The sequence below is a fragment of the Myxocyprinus asiaticus genome, chromosome 11 (genome assembly GCF_019703515.2).
Source record: "Myxocyprinus asiaticus isolate MX2 ecotype Aquarium Trade chromosome 11, UBuf_Myxa_2, whole genome shotgun sequence".
In the NCBI taxonomy this organism is placed as follows: domain Eukaryota; kingdom Metazoa; phylum Chordata; class Actinopteri; order Cypriniformes; family Catostomidae; genus Myxocyprinus; species Myxocyprinus asiaticus.
The window spans coordinates 32969333-32989341 of record NC_059354.1 but is presented as its reverse complement, the minus strand read 5'-3'; the positions used below and the strand labels follow the sequence as shown (position 1 = coordinate 32989341).

General features: G+C 45.5%; 1 protein-coding gene across 6 annotated transcripts in view; it reads left to right on the top strand.

Annotated features, from left to right (window-relative positions):
* nalcn (sodium leak channel, non-selective) overlaps positions 1–20009 on the top strand; it is a 213835-nt gene that overhangs the window by 75164 nt on the left and 118662 nt on the right. For all 6 annotated transcript variants that reach the window (XM_051709746.1, XM_051709745.1, XM_051709743.1 and 3 more), the window contains 2 exons: positions 10657–10848; positions 17364–17501. In XM_051709746.1, coding sequence (XP_051565706.1) covers positions 10657–10848; positions 17364–17501 — 330 coding nt within the window. The remainder of the gene's footprint in view (positions 1–10656; positions 10849–17363; positions 17502–20009) is intronic.

Genomic DNA, 20009 nt, shown 5'->3' with positions numbered 1-20009 from the left:
AAACGTCATGTCTTTATACAAAAATAGAATTCCTCGGATTTCATCTCGATTCTGGCAATTCAAAGCATCTCTTCCTAAAGAGAAAATCGACAGGATTATCAGCATCGCTTTAAACCGCACGACTTCCCTCAATATGGGAGTCGTGCGGTTTAAACGCAATATGCTCTCTCTGCTGGGCCACTTAAACTTGACCATGCGCATAGTGCCTTAAGGCCACCCATTTATCTCCTCACTCTCGCTTCATCCGTTCCAGAATTAGATGACACACTTTCTCTAAACTCCAGTTGCCGAGCAGATCTTAATTTTTGGATCACTTTCCTCGAACAATGGAATTGTCTTATCTTTTTACGACAACTTTCTCTCTCTCTCCCCAGCGACATCCATTTATTCACCAACACAGCCCCTTTATGTCACTTTCAGAGATTATGTCAATGGTAGTTGGTTCACTTCCACCTGGCACCAGAGCTCTCCAATATCTCACCGTCAGCCACTTCTTCCATGTTGTTCGAGCTGTATCCCATCACGGCATCCGGCCACCTGTGGTTGAGCGAATGAGCATCCAAAAGCATTCTGTTCTTTTGCGATAACTCAGCTACCGTGAATTGCATAAATAAAGGTCGATCAAACTCCACCGAAATTATGCCCCTGCTAAGACGCCTCATCTGGCTTTCAAACTGCAATGAATTCATCATCAAGCCGAACATATCTCAGGAAATAAAAATCTAATTGCTGACGCTTTATTTCACTTTATTTTTCAGAAATTCAGAGCTCCAACCCCAGTCCCTCCATATTCAGAACTGACATTCCATTAGACCATCCGCTGAAACACCTTCACACCTTATCCAAGGACTTTTGCATTATTGCGTTCGAACACAGTGTGTATTTTCTTTAGGGGCTCTCCCGTTTCAATCGCAGCATGAGCCTCCGTTCAGATGCTGCATAGGCTCTCCCTTTTGGACCATTGAGTGGGCTCTCCCCATCGAATACAAGGGGAGTTTCACATTATTCATCATGGGATCCCCGATTGAATCGCAGTATAGGCCCTCCCGTCCATTTGTAATATGAGCCACGTTCAGAAGGATTGCGGGTTCTCCCGTTTGGATGCAATATGAGCCTTCATGCATGTTCACAGGCTCTCCCATCCGAATCGCAGCATGAGCTCTCCCGTTTGAACGCAACGTAGGCTCTCCCTTTGGGATCACAGTGTGGGCTCTCCCATTTGAATGCAGCGTGAGCTTCATGTTATGCCCACCATGTTCTCTCCCGTTCGAATCGCAGTGTGAGCTCTCCTGTACGATCGCAGCGTGACTGAGGTAGCAGAAATATCCCCGATTAAATGAGCCCACTCATCCTTCATTTCTCAATTTTCATGTTACTGTCTCATTAAGATGATCACTTATGTTCTATCCTTTCTCATTTTGTAAGTCACTTTGAATAAAAGCATCTGCTAAATGAATAAATGTAAAATTCGTCTCCTTCCTTGGGAGAAATTTATTTGAAATTCATTATTATTACTATTACTCTACATTATCAGATAATCACTGTTTATTAAGCCAAGTAACAAAGCCAATATGACAGTGTGCTTGTCTGTGTCCTCGATCGACCCTGCATCCTCCTGCGTGGACTGTGTGTTTTTTCTTCACTGCGCTATGCATGATTTAATTTAATTTAAATGGAGTCATGTGACAAAACAATATGATGCTGAACTCAGCATAGTTTCTCTTTGGGAGAAATGCCAACTTATCAACATCTGATAAGAAACCTAATTAAGTTTTCATTTAAACATGTTTGTGTCAAAAAGAAGTCTCTAGTTTCATCCGGTATGCCATTTTGAACATTTTTATCAATTTACCGCGAAACGGCATGCTGTTAAACACAGTGACCACGGACGTGGACTATAGGGCTACTTTTCCCCTAGAAATCTGAAATTCACTGTGCATTGTTACATTGAGAATCATCCAAAAGCTGAAAAATTTTGCTTTCAGAGGCTTTATATGGAGTTAAGATAAAAATAAGGTGCATTTCGAACTGAGACCACTGCAGACAGACAGTACACTTGATGTTGAGTCATTCACTAAATAGGGAGCAAAGGAGCTTTCCTATGCAGCCAAGTGCATTCACTCCAAACATTTGGTCAGAAGTTCAGTTTCAGGCTGCAGATGATGTTTTGACCACTCAACATCATTGGCAGACATGGGACAATGTAATCAGTACATAGATTCAGAATTTATAATGCTGAATTTTATTTTAACTTGGTTGGCAGTTACTTCGAATCAGAATTAATTATGCTAATTTCTGAGTGGTAAAATACTTCAGCACTGGCTATTACTTGTTTGTTGACAGTGCAAAGAAAGAACATTGAATGAAAAAAAAAAAACTGTTACATAAAATTCAAATAATTGTCGTCTAGTTATTTATTTGTGCTTTTCCCAATACACATTGTTCCAAAGCAGCCTTACAGAAAATCAGCTGTAATGTCTGTAACGTCTCAAAAACACGAATAGCCAACATTCCTGGATATAAATAATTTGATTAAAAAACACTTTCTATAGTTTGGGATTATTTACAATTTCCTGCTGTACCCATATGAGGACATACATTTTGGTATACTTTTGTTAAAATTGCATGTTTATTAGGGGCTATTAGTTACAAATCAAAAAGGGAAATGGAAAATGCACACTGCAGTCACGTTTGGGTATTAGGAGGGTATGAAGGAGAGGCCTTCTCCTGGGCTTCCTGGGTTTATCCGGGGATTCCTGGTTGTTTTTTAGGTGTAAAGGTAATGACAGCAGGAGGACACTCCGGTAACGTTCAGCTGGAAGCTAATGGATCAATATCCATTCTCTGCTCTTTATCAAAACTTCACCGAGATTAATAATTGCTCAAATTTGTTGTCACCTACAGTAATTTATTAACTGCTTGAGGAATAATGCAATGTTTTTTGTTGTTTTGTTCAACATCAGTGTCTGCTCATTATAAATCAATAATAATAATGATAATAATAATAATAATAATAATAATAATAATAATAATAAACAAATCAGGATCCTATATAGCCCTCCTTCTTGTGAGTTTTCAATTTCTATTTGTATGTTGGGCCACAGTGAAGTTATCTTTCTAACAAGAAGTTAGCCACTTGACACTTTTCAAATTTTATTAGAGTAGGATGTGATATCTGGAGCATTTCAGGTCATTGGTTCCCTATCTGTCACTCACTCGACGTTGGTGTCGATGTAGTGACACTGGGGGTCACTCTTGGGAGCCCGAGACACCTCTGGTCTTTGATAAAAGGCCAATGAAAATTGGCGAGTGGTATTTGCATGCCACTCCCCCGAACATACGGGTATAAAAGGAGCTGGTATGCAACCACTCATTCAGATTTTCTCTTCGGAGCCGAACGGTCATGCTCATTGAGCTGAATACTACTGTTCATTCACCTGCTGGATCTGACGGCGCATTTCAGCAGCTTCTCCCTCCTCTGCACTGGTGCACTGCAGAGAATGCCCCTGGGCGCTTCGGCAGAAAAACTAGAGAGTATATTTTCTGAAAGAGCATTTTTCCCCTCTAAAAGTGTATATATTTCTCTAAAAGAGCGCACACACGGAACATCTTTTTAAAGACGCGTCTTTTTAAAGATGCTTTTCCGATTGTGTGTTATTCCTGGTTGTGCTCGTTATCTCTCGACTTCTAACGGTCACGATCACTGTCTTTCGTGTCTGGGCACTGCTCACGCGGAGACAGCGTTCGTGGATGGTCACATTCTCATTGCGAGAATGTGTCCATGGCAACGTTGCGGTCGCGGCTCGCCTTCATAAGGAAGCGAGCCACCCCAGAGGCTCCCGCCTCGGTCCTTTTACCCACGGGTTTGAGGCCAGCGCGGCTAGCACTGGGGGCGATTTGGGGACCCCAATGGGACCGCCTCCGCCGGGTATCCCCCCACGGACCTCCCATTCCCCAGCACGCTCGTCTGCCCCGATCGGGCTTCCGGGTGAGTCCGCTGGCTCGTCTCACGGCGAGTTCGACCTCTTATTCGGAGCCCGCGAAAGTGATGAGCTCTCGAGCGCAGCATCGGAGAGCGGGCTCGTCCAGTCGGAAGCCTCAGCTGGGCTCCTCCCTTCGGGGTCGATCGCCCAGTCACAGGCTGACGCGGAGATGACGACATGCTTTCCCGGACAGCCGCGAGCGTCGGTTAGAGTGGATTTCACCGCTCTTCCCTGAACCCTCACGGCTCGGTGATTGGTTCCTGGGCTCGTGGCGCCGCTCAAAGCCACGCCCCGCCCCGTTCCTTTCTTCCCGGAAGTGCATGAAGAGCTGACAAGGTCGCGGAAGGCACCTTTTACTGCCCGGTCCCGATCTTTTCAGCTTCCCCGCTCTCACTACCCTTGATGGTGGGGCGGCCAAGGGTTATTCGGCAATCCCCCGGTGGATAAAGGCGCTCGCGGTGCACCTATGCCCGCAGAGCGCCGCCACCTGGCGGGGGTGCCTAAAGCCCCCGTCCAAGGCCTGTAGGTTTACGTCGTCTCTGACGGTCAAAGCCTACGGCACTGCTGGACAAGCCGCCTCCGCCCTGCATGCCATGGCTCTCCTGCAAGTCCGCCAAGGCGCTAAAGGAACTGCACAAGGGTAGTTCCGCCCCGGGATTGATGCAGGAACTGTGCTCGGCGACCGACCTCGCTCTCCGAGCGACGGAGGTCACGGCGCGGTCTCTCGGGCGGACGATGGCCACACTAGTGGTCCAGGAGCACCACCTTTGGCTCAACCTGGTCGAGATGGGTGAGGCCGACAGGACACGATTCCTTGCTGCCCCCATTTCCCAGGCGGGCCTATTCGGCGACACCGTCGAGGACTTTGCCCAGCAGTTCTCGATGGTAGAGCAGTAGATGGATGCTAGCCGGCTTGTCCTGCCCCGGCGTGGCTCAAGATCCTGCACCCCATCTACTCATCGCCGAGGGCGTCCCCCTGCATTGACTGCACCGGCTCCGCCGCAGCCCGCCCCTCCGGCCCGGCCCCGGCGTGGAGCCCACCGCAGGAAGCCGACGCCACCCGTCTCACAGCCGGCACCGAAGAACCCACGGAGGTCTTCGAAGCGCCCCTGAGACGGGCGACCCAGGGACAACGAAACCCGCTACTCTGGAGCTGGTAAGCAGATCTTCTTTTTGTTACCTTTTGCATTTAATTGCGCTGCATGCCCAAGTGGCTGCAGTACTCAAGAGCTCCGCAAGAGTGGTTTCCTTGTTCCCTGGGTCACATATTCGGTGTGTACGGCTGGCATCACGACCACCGTCCACCACTCCATTTGGCAGGTTGGCGCTCCAGCGGCGGTCTCCCGCCCTGAGCGCCCAGCTGTGGCACAAATCCGCCCCCGATGTGACAGTCTCCACGGGTCATGAGGACAGGCCTCTTCCTCCCCCGTCCCAGGCTGTTCCGGGGGTGGTCACAAGGAGCCAGGTAAGTGCTTCGATGTCCTCGGACTCAGCACGGCCACGATGTGGTGTGGCACCTCAAGCTCTGCCCCGCCGCGAGGCCCCACCCGCCGGTACAGTACCGAAAAAAGGCGGTGGGTTGCGGCCAATCTTGGACCTGCGAGTACTGAACCGGGCCTTACACAGACTCCCGTTCAAGATGCTGACGCAAAGACGCATTCTAGCGAGCGTCCGGCATCAAGATTGGTTCGCGGCGGTAGACCCGAAGGATGCGTACTTTCACGTCTCGATCCTTCCTCGACACAGACCCTTCCTGCGGTTTGCGTTCGAGGGTCAGGCGTATCGGTACAAGTCCTCCCTTTCGGCCTGTCCCTGTCTCCTCGCATCTTTACGAAGATCGCAGAGGCTGCCCTTGCCCCGTTAAGGGAGGTGGGCATTCGCATTCTCAACTATCTCGACGACTGGCTAATCCTAGCTCACTCTCGAGACGGGTTATGCGCACACAGGAACCTGGTGCTCTCACACCTCAGCCGACTAGGGCTTCGGGTCAGCTGGGAAAAGAGCAAGCTCCTCCCGGTTCAGAGCATCTCTTTTCTCGGTTTGGAGTTGGACTCAGTCTCCTTGACGGCGCACCTTACGAACGAGCGCGCCCAGTCGGTGCTGGCCTGTTTGAAGGCGTTCAAACAGAAAACAGCGGTTCCACTGAAACATTTTCAGAGGCTCCTGGGGCATATGGCGTCCTCGGCGGTGGCCACCCCGCTCGGGTTGATGCATATGAGGCCGCTTCAGCACTGGCTCCAGACTCGAGTCCCGAGACGGGCATGGCGCCACGGGACACACCGCGTGGCCATTACGTCGGTCTGTCACCGTCTTTTCAGCCCTTGGACCGACCTCTCGTTTTCACGAGCAGGTGTTCCGCTAGAACTGGTCTCCAGGCGCATCGTGGTCACGACAGACGCCTCCAAAATGGGCTGGGGCGCTGTTGGCAACGGGTACGCAGCCGCCGGCCTCTAGACGGGTCCGCGGCTGCGTTGGCACATCAACTGCCTCGAGTTACTGGCAATTCTGCTCGCCCTGCGGGGGTTCCGGCCGTTGATCCAGGGCAAGCACGTGCTAGTTCGGACAGACAGCACGGCAGTGGTAGCATATGTCAACCGCCAAGGCGGTCTGCGCTCCCGCTGTATGTCATAACTCGCCCGCCGTCTCCTCCAACGGAGTTAGCAGCACCAAGTCGCTGCAAGCCACTCACATCCCGGGCAACTTCAACACTTCGGCGGACGCGCCGTAACAACAGGTTACCCTCAAGGGAGAGTGGAGACTCCACCTTCAGGTGGTCCAGCTGATTTGGAGTCGATTCGGTCAGGCACAGGTGCACCTGTTCGCCTCCCAAGAATCCTCCCACTGCCCGCTCTGGTACGCCCTCACCGAGGCCTTCCTCGGCATAGACGCGCTGGCACACAGCTGGTCCCCTGGCATTCGCAAATATGCGTTTTCCCCAGTGAGCCTGCTCGCACAGACCCTGTGCAAGGTCAGGGAGGATGAGGAGAAGGTCGTCCTGGTAAGCACCCTACTGGCCCGCCCAGACGTGGTGCTCGGACCTCACGCTCCTCGTGACAGCTCCCCCCGGGCAAATTCCCCTGAGGAAGGCCCTTCTTTCTCAGGGAAGGGGCACCATCTGGCACCCGCGCCCAGACCTCTGGAATCTCCATTTATGGCCCCTGGACGGGACGCGGAAGACCTAAGCTGTCTCCCACCTGTGGTGGTAGACACATTCACTCAGGCTAGGGCTCCCTCTACGAGGCGCCTGTATGCCTTTAAGTGGTGTCTGTTCGCTAAGTGGTGTTCTTCCCATCAGGAAGACCCCCAGAGGTGCGCAGTCAGATCAGTGCTTTCCTTCCTGCAAGAGAGGTTGGAAGGGAGGCTGTCCCCTTCCACCTTGAAGGTGTACGTTGCTGCCATAGCAGCACACCATGACGCAGTCGACGGTAAGTCCTTAGGGAAGCATGATCTGATCATCAGGTTCCTAAGAGGTGCCAGGAGGCTGAATCCCTCCAGGCCACGCCTTGTTCCCTCATCGGACCTCTGTAGTTTTTCAGGGTCTACAGAGAGCCCCCTTTGAGTTTTGCAGTCAGCCGGGCTTAAGGCACTCTCCTTGAAGACTGCCCTCCTGACTGCGCTCACTTCCATCAAGAGGGTAGGTGACCTGCAAGCGTTCTCTGTCAGCGAAACGTGCCTGGAGTTCGGTCCGGGCTATTCTCACGTGATCCTGAGACCCCCGACCGGGCTATGTGCCCAAGGTTCCCACCACTCCCTGGTTGACTTCCTCCGAGCCCTGTGGCAGTCGAGTCTTCGGAGAGACTCGCTGCCGGCCCAGTACACGCGCTAACTAAGAGCCCGGTTCTGGGGTAGGTGCTCCGCATGTGGCGGTTCCCTGTAAGGCTAACCCCATGCGATCTATATCTTCCGCTAGTTCGTTTCCCTACTGGCAAACTGCGTCTTCCTTGGGCAGAGCCCCTCAGTCTCCATGTTGTAGTAACTCCTCCCCCATTGGGCAGGATCTACCTTGAAGGCTCTCCACATGGTTGGAAAGACCATGTGATGTATTCTTCCACTTAAATATCCCCCCCTTTCTTGGGGCGAGGTGTGGTCTCCGCGGTGTCCTCCCCTTGGGAGGGACACCCCCGACTAGACCTGGCGGCCCAGTCAGATAATCCCCCTTCTTTTTTAGGGAGTGGAAAAAGAGAAGGGGAAAGAGGCCACGACTGTGTTAAGCCTGTCTCTATCTCTGGGTAGTCAACTTGTCCCCAAAAAGGGCCGTTTGACACTCATAACTGTGTTGGGGGAGGTTACGTGTCGACCTGGTGCGCTGGCTATGAGGCACACAGCAAGTCTGCCCACCACACACCGCCAGTTCACGTAACACAGTTCAGCCTTGTGGCGTTTTGTATAGGGACCCCTAGTGTCACTACATCGACACCAACGTCGAGTGAGTGACAGATAGGGAACGTCATGGTTACTGGTGTAACCTCCGTTCCCTGATGGAGGGAACGAGACGTTGGTCCCTCCTGCCACAACGCTGAACTACCCGCTGAAATGGCCGGACCTTAAATCGGCTCCTCAGCGTAAAACCTGAATGAGTGGTTGCATACCAGCTCCTTTTATACCCGTATGTTCGGGGGAGTGGCATGCAAATACCACTCGCCAATTTTCATTGGCCTTTTATCAAAGACCAGAGGTGTCTCGGGCTCCCAAGAGTGACCCCCAGTGTCACTACATCGACACCAACGTCTCGTTCCCTCCATCAGGGAACGGAGGTTACACCAGTAACCATGACGTTTTAGCAGATGAGGTTAAAATATGAGTATGATTTTGCACGGATTGAGTGTTTATGTGTTTTTACTCATTTACAAGTATGTGCTGTTGGTTGGTTAATGTTTTGATCAGTTGATTTCTCATTCCAGGTCAACTTTGGCAAATATAAAGTTTGATTTTAAAAAGTTGGGACATTGTGGAAAATACAAATTAAAACAAAAAGGAATGATTGGTAAATTCTATTCACCCTTTGCTATATTGAAAGCACTACAACAACACATATATTTGATGTTTTACCATGTTAGTTTATATATATATATATACACACATTTCAAATCAGGTGATTGCAAAAAGTTCCAAAACAGTTGGAACAGTCAAGTGTTTAAAACTGTGTAGCATCACCATTTCTTCTAATAACATTTATTAAGCATTTAGGCACTGAATAAGTACGTTTGTAAAGTTTAGCAAGTGGAAAGTCCCCATTCATCCATCTTGCTGGTCTTCAGATGCACAGTTGTATGGGGCCTTCATTGTCATATTTTGTGCTTCATAATGCAACACACATTCTCATTTTGAGGCAGGTCAGGACTGCAGGCAGGCCAGTCTAGCACCTGCAATCTCTGTTTACACAGCCATGCACTTGTAATCCAGGTAGTATGTGGTTTGCCGTTGTCTGTTGAAAAAACACTTCTTAATGCACTTGATCTCCATTTGCATGATCTCCATTCCCTAAGACGTCACTGTCTTAAAAACCGTCATGCGTATGTAATGGATGTCATGACATGGGCTCTGGAATACTTTGGTAAACCTTTGTCAGTCAACACCATTTGCCGCTCAATCCACAGATGCAAGTTAAGCCATACATCAACACTGTCCCGAAGCATCGCCAAATTCTCTGGGCTCAGTCTCATCTGAGATGGAATGTAGAACAGTGGAATTATGTTTTGTTGTCCGATGAGTTCACATTTCAGATAGATTATTTAAAAAAAATATAGTGTTCCCCAGGCCAAAGAGGAAAAGCACCATCCAAGCTGTTAACAGCATCAGGTCCAAAAGCCAGTGTCTGTTATGGTATGGGAGTGTGTCAGTGCCCATGGCATGAGTAACTTGCACATCTGTTAGGGCACCATTAATGCAGAAAGATATGTAAAAAAAAAAAAAAAAAAAAAAAAACCCCAAACAAACATACATTGCTATTCAGATGTCTCGAATGTTCAAAGTATAATTTTGTGCACACAGAATTGTGGCACACATATACAGTTAAAGTCAGAAGTTTACATGCACCTTGGCCAAATACATTTAAACTCAGTTTCTCACAATTCCTGACATTTAATCGTAGAAAACATTCCCTGTCTTAGGTCAGTTAGGATCACTACTTTATTTTAAGAATGTAAAATGTCAGGGGCCTGGGTAGCTTAACGAGTAAAGACGCTGACTACCACCCCTGGAATCACGAGTTTGAATCCAGGGCATGCTGAGTGACTCCAGCCAGGTCTCCTAAGCAACCAAATTGGCCCGGTTGCTAGGGTGGGTAGAGTCACGTTGGGTTAACCTCCTCACATTGTTGTCACTATATCAATTGCACACAAAGTCTGCTTGCTAAACTTAAACTTGTGTCTTCAGTGCCCAACTGCTTAATAAGTGTTATGAGAAGAAATAGTGATGTTACACAGTGGTAAACTGTCCCAACGTTTTTGAAGCGTGTTGCAAACATCTGATTTAAAAAAAATATAAAATAAAGAAAATCACAAGGTAAAACATCAAACATCAAATAATGTGTTGTAGTACTGTAGAATTTACAAATCACTCTTTTTTGTTTTTATTAGCATTTTCCATATTGTCCCAACTTTTTCAGATTTTTCAAGTTAAATTAAATAAATTAAATAAAGTAAATTAAAGGTTTTGTTCCTCTTACCTGCAGGTTTTGCGAGTGGTCCGTCTGATAAAGATCTCACCTGCACTGGAGGATTTTGTTTATAAGATCTTTGGTCCAGGGAAGAAGCTTGGCAGTCTTGTGGTGTTCACTGCGAGTCTGCTTATTGTGATGTCTGCCATCAGTCTACAGATGTTCTGCTTTGTGGAGGACTTGGATCGTTTCACCACATTTCCACGGGTAAATCTCCCTCTTCTGAAGACACAGAATGTAGTAGTAGGTCAAAGATGAAATGTTAAAGCTGAGGTAATTTGGTTTTGGAAGAATTTGCTGTGAAATTTTCAAGTTCATGATCTGCTAGTATACTCCTAAAATCTTTTATACAATATGTTACCAGGGATTAGTTTATGTTGCTTGATTTATGTTGTTTTTAATGAAAATAGACTATCTAGGGACCTGAGATGCAAATTAGCATGTGCTATAATCTCTATGTACAATGCATCTTTTTTAGTTTTTGTGCTGAAATCATGTTTTTGTACTGTCCCTATACAAATAAACCAATAAATAAATAAATACAAATTGACAAAATTCACTTTTTTGCAGATATATGCATATAAAATGTACTACCTCTTTATTCGAGGAATATGGTAAAAAATATTGATGACACACTATACACTCATTTTGTCCATTCAAATGCTCTCTATAGCAAGATTGTTACTCCATCTAATACCACATGCTCCTGACTAGCGATAGCGATTAGAAAGTTATGTTCATGGCTGTGATGTAAACTAAAGGCTATTGTTTTTTTTAAAAAGGGACGAGCCTATGGAGTTATATATGTGCCAAAATTCTGCATGCGCAAAATTTTATTTTGAGTGTGCAAAATTATATTTTGAGCAAACAAAAATGTTCTGTGCACGCAAAATTATATTTTGAGCACACAGAAATGTTCTTTGTGCGCAAAATGATATTTTGAGAGTGCAGGTTGATATTTTGAGCGCACAAAAATGTTTTGCTCGCACAAGATGATATTTTGAGTGCGCAAAAATATTTTGTGAGCACAAGATGATATTTTGAGTGCACAAAAAGTTATTTTGTACGAGCTTGAACTCAGATTTGCAAAGCAATGTATCTTCTTGCATAGATTTATAAATTTTTTGTGTGTGCAAGGTCTCACTCATTCTCTCTCCTCGTATGACCTCTGTGTGCGCTCTGAACTTTAGACTGCTCGTTTGCTTTTCCAACCGTATTCTGACAAGTCCTCGACTCCTATGTCAGGATTGGCTATTAGAAGCTGCTTATAAGCACTCTGCGATTGGACAGTTGAGGTAGCAACAGCAACCATGAACATCTCAGTAAATAATTTACAGTAAATGTAGCAGAAGAGCCAATGGGCACAATGCTTCACGTTCAGTACACACTTTATACACTGTATGCAGTTATCATTACAAAAGATATTTGCTCCATGGATTATAGACATACCAGGAATACTGTAAGGCTTAACTTACTGTAATGTAAGTTTTTCAAAATATAGTAGCCTGGGATCATGCAATGCTAAGGATTTATTTCTATTTTTTAAAAATGTTTACAGTCTCATACAATTGAGGTTCAATATACTTTTTGTATATAATTTACCCCAAACTTGTGACAGGAGACATAATTAGCCTCTTTTCCTTTTCTTCCATTTCTTCTCATTAATCAATTTTGCCACAAAAGTTGTGGTAGAATGCATAAACATCATAAAAACAGCATACTGAACATTTCAAGATAACCCACAGCTTTGAAATGCAAACATAAACAGCTTTTCTAATTTATTATCAAGAAAAGAATGTTAATTTAGGCAATATTTATAATATTAATAAGATTTATAATATACAAGGCTGTCGAAAAAATAGGAGAGGACACACTAAAGAAGGTGAACTAAATAACATGTTTATTAAAGAAAATAATATTTCATATAATAATAACAAAAAGAAGAAGGTTCAGTTGCTGGTTGCTGGTCCATGGTAGACTGTAATCTGGTCTTTTTATTTTAATAAACTGCTCTCTCAGAATATCCTGTGGGATAGATAGAAGTCAAATTAAGTCCCCCCAAAACTACACTATTATTTCAGTCTAAAAGAGTCTTAAACACAGGAAAGTCGCTTCACGATAATGGTGAAAATGATAATCACGATTATTTTGCTCAATTTTAATCATGATTATTAATCACGATTATTCTGTTATTTGAAAACGTATTTTTTTTTTTTTAAATTACAGGGTTGCACGATTTAAACAAAAACAAAAAAATAAATAAATAAATAAATACTGTTGCCACTGCTTAGATCTTGATTCTAAAAGAACAAAAAACATAAAATTACATTAAACAGTAGCTCTTATTTTAAACAAGTTGTTAGAACTGCAAACTAGTAAATTATTCCTTTTGACCAAAATTAAGGCATGTTTTGCCCATTCTTTAATGCTAATAGAAACAGTTACTCGGGTGTTTACACTTGCATCCTCTTTTAAGATCCATTCTTTAAATTATTATTAGTGTTATTAACATTATTATTATATCCCCATACCCTACAGTAATATATAGGCTAATAGTAATATATTTCTGTAATAACTGAGTGTGCAGAATTCCTATACAGTCTTAAGCATCTATTTTGAAGGAAGCCTAATTATTGTATCAAGCCTTTTATTTTTAATGAAGACAGTGTTGTTTCTGTGTGTTACCAGCAGAGGTGACATTGGCGTTTTGTGCTCCTTCCATACATGGAGAAATGCTCTTGTCTCTTCCTCGCTCCACACATCCCCGGTGCCATGGGGTTACTTTAGATTTGTTACACACTTGTTATAGCCAAATATATTTGGAATTAGGCAAATGTGCAACTGAGGTAAATGCGTAGCACTTTAAAATAAGCCGGTTAGTGCATGTCGAACTCAGAGCACAGCTGTTCTGTATAAAACATACATTATCAAAGCATGAGATGGAATTAATTACATGTGCATCGAGCACAGAACACCATATCATTATCCTTGTGTGGTGCACATACGAGACTCGTAAACATCTGCGGTGCGGTTATGTATTTCAGCGTGTGCTCGAAAGAGAAACAGTGATTGGTCAGTAGCGAACTTCTGAAGAGAGCATGATTCGCATATTTTAAGAATGTGAAATGTCGGGGGCCTGGGTGGCTCAGCGAGTAAAGACGCTGACTACCACCCCTGGAGTTGCGAGTTTGAATTCAGGGCATGCTGAGTGACTCCAGCCAGGTCTCCTAAGCATCAAATTGGTTGCTAGGGAGGGTAGTGTCACATGGGGTAACCTCCTCGTGGTCGCTAAAATGTGGTTTGCTCTCGGTGGGGCAAAGAAAAAAAAATGAATGATAAATGTCAGAATAATAGTCGAGAGAATGATTATTTCAGCTTTTATTTCTTTCATCACATTCCCAGTGGTTCAAAAGTTTACATACAATTTGTTAGTATTTGGTAGCATTGCCTTTAAATTGTTTAACTTGGGTCAAACGTTTTGGGTAGCCTTCCACAAGCTTTTCACAATAAGTTGCTGGAATTTTGGCCCATTCCTTCAGATAGAACTGGTGTAACTGAGTCAGGTTTGTAGGCCTCCTTGCTCGCACACATTTTTTCAGTTCTGCCCACAAATGTTCAATCAGATTGAGGTCAGGGCTTTGTGATGGCCACTCCTATACCTTGACTTTGTTGTCCTTAAGCCATTTTGCCACAGCTTTAGAGGTGTGCTTGGGGTCATTGTCCATTTGGAAGACCCATTTGTGACCAAGATTTAACTTCATGGCTGATGTCTTGAGATGTTGCTTCAATATATCCACATAATTTTCCTTCCTCATGATGCCATCTATTTTGTGAAGTGCACCATTCCCTCCTGCAGCAAAGCACCCCCACAACAAGATGCTGCCACCCCATGCTTCATGATTGGGATGGTGTTCTTAGGCTTGCAAGCCTCACCCTTTTTCCTCCAAACATAACGATGGTCATTATGGCCAAAAAGTTCAATTTTTGTTTCATCAGACCAGAGGAAATTTCTCCAAAAAGTAAGATCTTTGTCCCCATGTACACTTGCAAACTGTAGTCTGGCATTTTTATGGCGGTTTTGGAGCATTGACTTCTTCCTTGCTGAGCAGCCTTTCAGGTTATGTCGATATATGACTTGTTTTACTGTGGATATAGATACTTGTCTACCTGTTTCCTCCAGCATCTTCACAAGGTCCTTTGCTGTTGTTCTGGGATTGATTTTCACTTTTCGCACCAAACTACATTCATCTCTAGGAGACAGAATGCATCTCCTTCCTGAGCGGTATGATGGCTGCATAGTCCCATGGTGTTTATACTTGCGTGCTATTGTTTATACAGATGAACATGGTACCTTCAGGTGTTTGGAAATTGCTCCCAAGGATGAACCAGACTTGTGGAGGTTCACAATTTTATTTTTCTGAGGTTTTGGCTGATTTCTTTTTATTTTCCATTGATGTCAAGCAAAGAGGCACTATGTTTGAAGGTAGGCCTTTAAATACATCCACGGGTACACCTCCAATTCAGTACACCTCCTATCAGAAGCTAATTGGCTAATTGTCTAAAGGCTTGGCGTTATTTTCTGGAATTTTCCAAGCTGCTTAAAGGCACAGTTAACAGTGTATGTAAACTTCTGACCCACTGGAATTGTGATATAGTCAATTAAATGTGAAACAATCTGTCTGTAAACAATTGTTGGAAAAATGACTTGTGTCATGCTCAAAGTAGATGTCCTAAATGACTTGCCAAAATTATAGTTTGGTATTATGAAATCTGTGGAATGGTTAAAAAATGAGTTTTTGTTACTTCAACCTAAGTGTATGTAAACTTCTGACTTCAACTGTAATTCCATACGAGCCCTCCTATATATCCCAACACAGCTTTCTGTTTTAATGGTCTTTAAGATGTTACAGACATTACAGCATCATTTTTTACAGCATCTACATACTGTACAAAAAAAAATTACTTGTTTGAAGACATTCAGAAATAAGTGTAAACAAAAATATCTCTAGATGTATTATAATTTTTAATTTGTCAGCTGACGTTATAGTCTCTTCTAAGTTTTTTTTTAATATATACTAGAGTATGTGCTTGTGAAAGGGGCCCTCATTAATGGCATCGTTTTATCCTCCGTTATTAGTGGGACTCCACTGATCCCAGTGTGTGCTGGGATTTGGAGGGGCTCACATAAACAGATGCCGCTCATTTCAAAGGCTGGTTGCATGATAACCATTGAAGATAATGATGTTTACCCACCTCCCTTGTCAATAGACCTGTTGCAAAATTATCTTCATCTGCAGTCGCTCAGAGACAGTGTGACTGTGACCAGGCTTTGGACCAGCTGGGTTTAGACCTTCATTTGACTTCCATGGAGAAAAGGCTTTGAAAATATATTCTCAAATCTCTGTAGGATGCTGATAGCTGGGTTGTTATTTTTTTTATTGCAGTATTTAAATTCAGTGAAGATGTGCTCTGAGTTTAAGCTGTTGTCTTATTTTTGTCCCTGCGTGTGACTAAAGCACATTGGCAGTCAAAAATACACGTACATTCATAAGAATATATTTAGATTTAAAAAATTGTTAATCTGCTTAGTTAGTTTTCAAATGTGCATTTATGTTTGGGTGACTGGAGAAGTCAAATCAGAGTCAAGCCAATTAGTGTCATCTACAGTATTACAGTTTTAAATATTTATTTTCCCATGTCAGCAGCCATATCACCCTGTAAGCTCTAGGCTGGTTGCCCACTGAAGCTAAGCAGAATTGAACCTGGTCAGTACCTGGATGGGAGACCTCCTGGGGAAAACTAAGGTTGTTGCTGGAAGAGGTGTTAGTACACAGAGCAGGGGGGTGCTTACCCTGCGGTCTGTGTGGGTCTTAATGCCTCAGTATAGTGACGGGGACACTATACTGTAAAAAGGCACTGTTTTTCGGATGAGATGTCAAACCAAGGTCCTGACTCTCTGTGGTCATTAAAAATCCCAGGACACTTCTCGAAAAGAGTAGGGGTGTAATCCTGGTGTCCTGGCCAAATTACCCCCAACGACCCATATCGATCATGACCTCCTAATAATCCCCATACATGAATTGGCTCTATCACTTCACTCTCTCCTCTCCACCAATAGCTGGTGTGTGGTGAGCATTCTGGGGCACTGTGGCTGCTGTCGCATCATCCAGGTGGATGCTGCACACTGGTGATGGTTGAGGAGAGTCCCCTGTTCACTGTGTAAAGTGCTTTGAGTATAGTGTTACAAAAGTGCTATATAAGTGTAATGTTCATTCATTCATTCATTTATTCATTCATATAATATCCACATGCTCTCATCATTTTCTCACTCTCATTGCAGCTTTTGTTGTAATTTATTTCTTCTGTGGAATGCAAAAGGAGGTGTTTGGCAGAATGTTAGTCTCAGTCACCATTCACTTTAATTGCACCCCCCCCCCCATTAAAATGAAAGTGAATGGTGTCTATGGTCTACATTCTGCCTAATATCACCTTTTGTGTTCCACAAAAGAAAGTCTCTTGGGTTTGGAAAATATGAGAGTGAGTAAATGATAGATTCCTCTGCTTTTTTCATGAACTATCCCTTTAAGGTCGAATTTAGAATTGAACTTAAGTATAATTAAGGATGAATGGGGCAGACACAAATTTTATTTTCCTTGTTTTTTTTTTTTCTGATGTGTAATTTAAGAGTGCAGGCTGCTCATTGCTCTTTTTCTCTTCCACAGGCATTTATGTCCATGTTCCAGATCCTCACGCAGGAGGGTTGGGTAGATGTCATGGACCAAACACTGGTGGCAGTGGGACCCATGTGGGCTCCAGTGGTGGCCATATACTTTATTCTCTACCACCTCTTTGCCACACTGGTAAATACTTTTTTTCTGAAAGATACAACCAAAGAGCTTCTATCACATTATGTTACCACAACATAATTGTATTTGATTTTTGGTGTTCTTTTAAGCTAATTCATATGAATTAGTGGTAAACCAAATTGTTTTTGTATTTTTTATTTTTTATATCTAGACAGTAAGGTGCCATATATGTGGGATTTATGTAGTACTGTTTAATGAGAGCAAATGCGACTGATGTGATTGAGACTGAATTAAATTGGCTGAAAATCAGACTATTCCTTTAAACTGTCCATATGAGTGTCAAACTTCTTAGAAGTAACAGTGACATACCTTGCCTCAATTGTTGCTATAGCTAATTTTGTGGTAGGTTAAAACGAAGCACTAGAGAGTGTGACTGTAGGGTTTACACTCAAGATGAAGCACAGCAGTATTTGCATACCACTCCCCCGAACGTACGGGTATAAAAGGAGCTGGTATGCAACCACTCATTCAGGTTTTGTGCTGAGGAGCCGAGACAAGGTCCCGGCCATTTCAGCGGGTAGTCCAGCATTGTGGCAGGAGGGACACAACGTCTCGCCCGGCTAGCCCTGTCGTGGCCTCTTATCCTCTTTTTTCTCTCCCCCGAAAAAAGTGAAATTTGTTAACCGACTGGGGACACCAGTGTCTACGCCGGGTGGGGGGGGGTATTTTGAGCGGAAATACGTCACATGGTCTTGCCGAGCCTTGTCGGAAGTATGTCATGTGGAGAAGTCCCATGGTAGGTCCTACCCAATGGAGGAGGAGTTTCTACAAACATGGTGACTGGGGCAGAGGGGCCTCTGCCCAAGGAAGATGCAGTTTACCAACAGGGTAACGAATTAGCGGAAGATATATGTCGCATTGGGGTCACCTATGTGGAACCAACACATGCGGAGCACCTACTCCAGTACAGGGCTTAGTTAGCACATGTATTGAGCCGGCAGCGAGTTTCTCCGCAAACTCGTCTGCCACAGGGCTCGGAGGAAGTCATCCAGGGAACACAGTTTGTGAACACTACTGGGAGTCAACAGCGCACGTCTTCAGCTCAGGGGAGGTGAAAGGCGCTATGCGCAAGCGATACATCCGGCCAGCTGTCCCGGACTTACCTGTTCGTACCTAGCAAGACACAGGACAAAACCGGCCCAACCCAGAGATTGTAGAACCTCACAAAGGTGTTGGGTGTTGCCCAGCCCACTGCTCTGCAAATGTTTGTTAGAGAGGCGCCACTGGTCAAGGTCATGGAGTCCGCCACACTCCTGGTAGAATGGGCTCGTAGCCCTGCAGGGGGCAGCACGTCCTGAGCGTGATATGCCGTTGCTATGGCATCAATGACCCAGTGGGCGATCCTCTGCTTGGAGACAGTGCTTCCTTTCCGCTGTCCACCAAAGCAGACAATGAGCTGCTCAGAGACTCTAAAGCCCTGCGTGTGATCCAAATAGATGCGTAAAGCGCGCACCGGACACAGCAACATCAGGGCTGGGTCTGCCTCCTCCTGGGGCAGTGCTTGCAGGTTAACCACCTGATCCCTAAATGGGGTCGTGGGAACCTGGGGCACACAGCCCGGTTGGGGTCTCAGGATCACGTGAGAGTAGCCCGGACCGAACTTCAGGCATGTTTCGCTGACAGAGAACGCTTGCAGGTCTCCTACCCTCTTGATGGAAGTGAGCGCAGTCAGGAGGGCAGTCTTTAAAGAGAGTGCCTTAAGCTCAGCTGACTCCAGGGGCTCAAAGTGAGCTCCCAGTAGACCCTGAAGAACTACAGAGGGGTACCATGTGGGAATGAGGTGCGGTCTGGAGGGATTCAACCTCCTGGCACCTCTCAGGAACCTGATGATCAGGTCGTGCTTCCCTAAGGAGTTACCATCCACTGTGTCGTGGTGTGCTGCTATAGCGGCTACATACACCTTCAAGGTGGAGGGGGACAGCCACCCCTCCAACCTTTCCTGCAGGAAGGAAAGCACCGATCTGACTGCGCATCTCTGGGGGTCTTCGCATCGGGAAGAACACCACTTAGCAAACAGACGCCACTTCAAGGCATACAGGCACCTCGTAGAGGGAGCCCTAGCCTGAATGATCATGTCTACCACCGCGGGTGGTAGGCCACTTAAGTCTTCCACATCCCATCCAGGGGCCAGACATGGAGATTCCAGAGGTCTGGTCACGGGTGCCAGATGGTGCCCCGGCCCTGAGAAAGAAGGTCCTTCCTCAGGGGAATTTGCAGGGGGGGCGGGGGTTCGTGTTGGCTGTCACGAGGAGCGTGAGGTCCGAGAACCATGTCTGGGTGGGCCAGTAGGGTGCTACTAGGACAACCTGCTCCTCGTCCTCCCTGACCTTGCACAGGGTCTGTGCAAGTAGGCTCACTGGGGGAAATGCATATTTGCGTAGTCCAGGGTGCCAGCTGTGTGCCAGTGCATCTATACCGAGAGGTGCCTCGGTCAGGGCATACCAGAGCGGGCAGAAGGAGGATTCTCGGGAAGCGAACAGGTCTACCTGTGCCTGCCCGAAT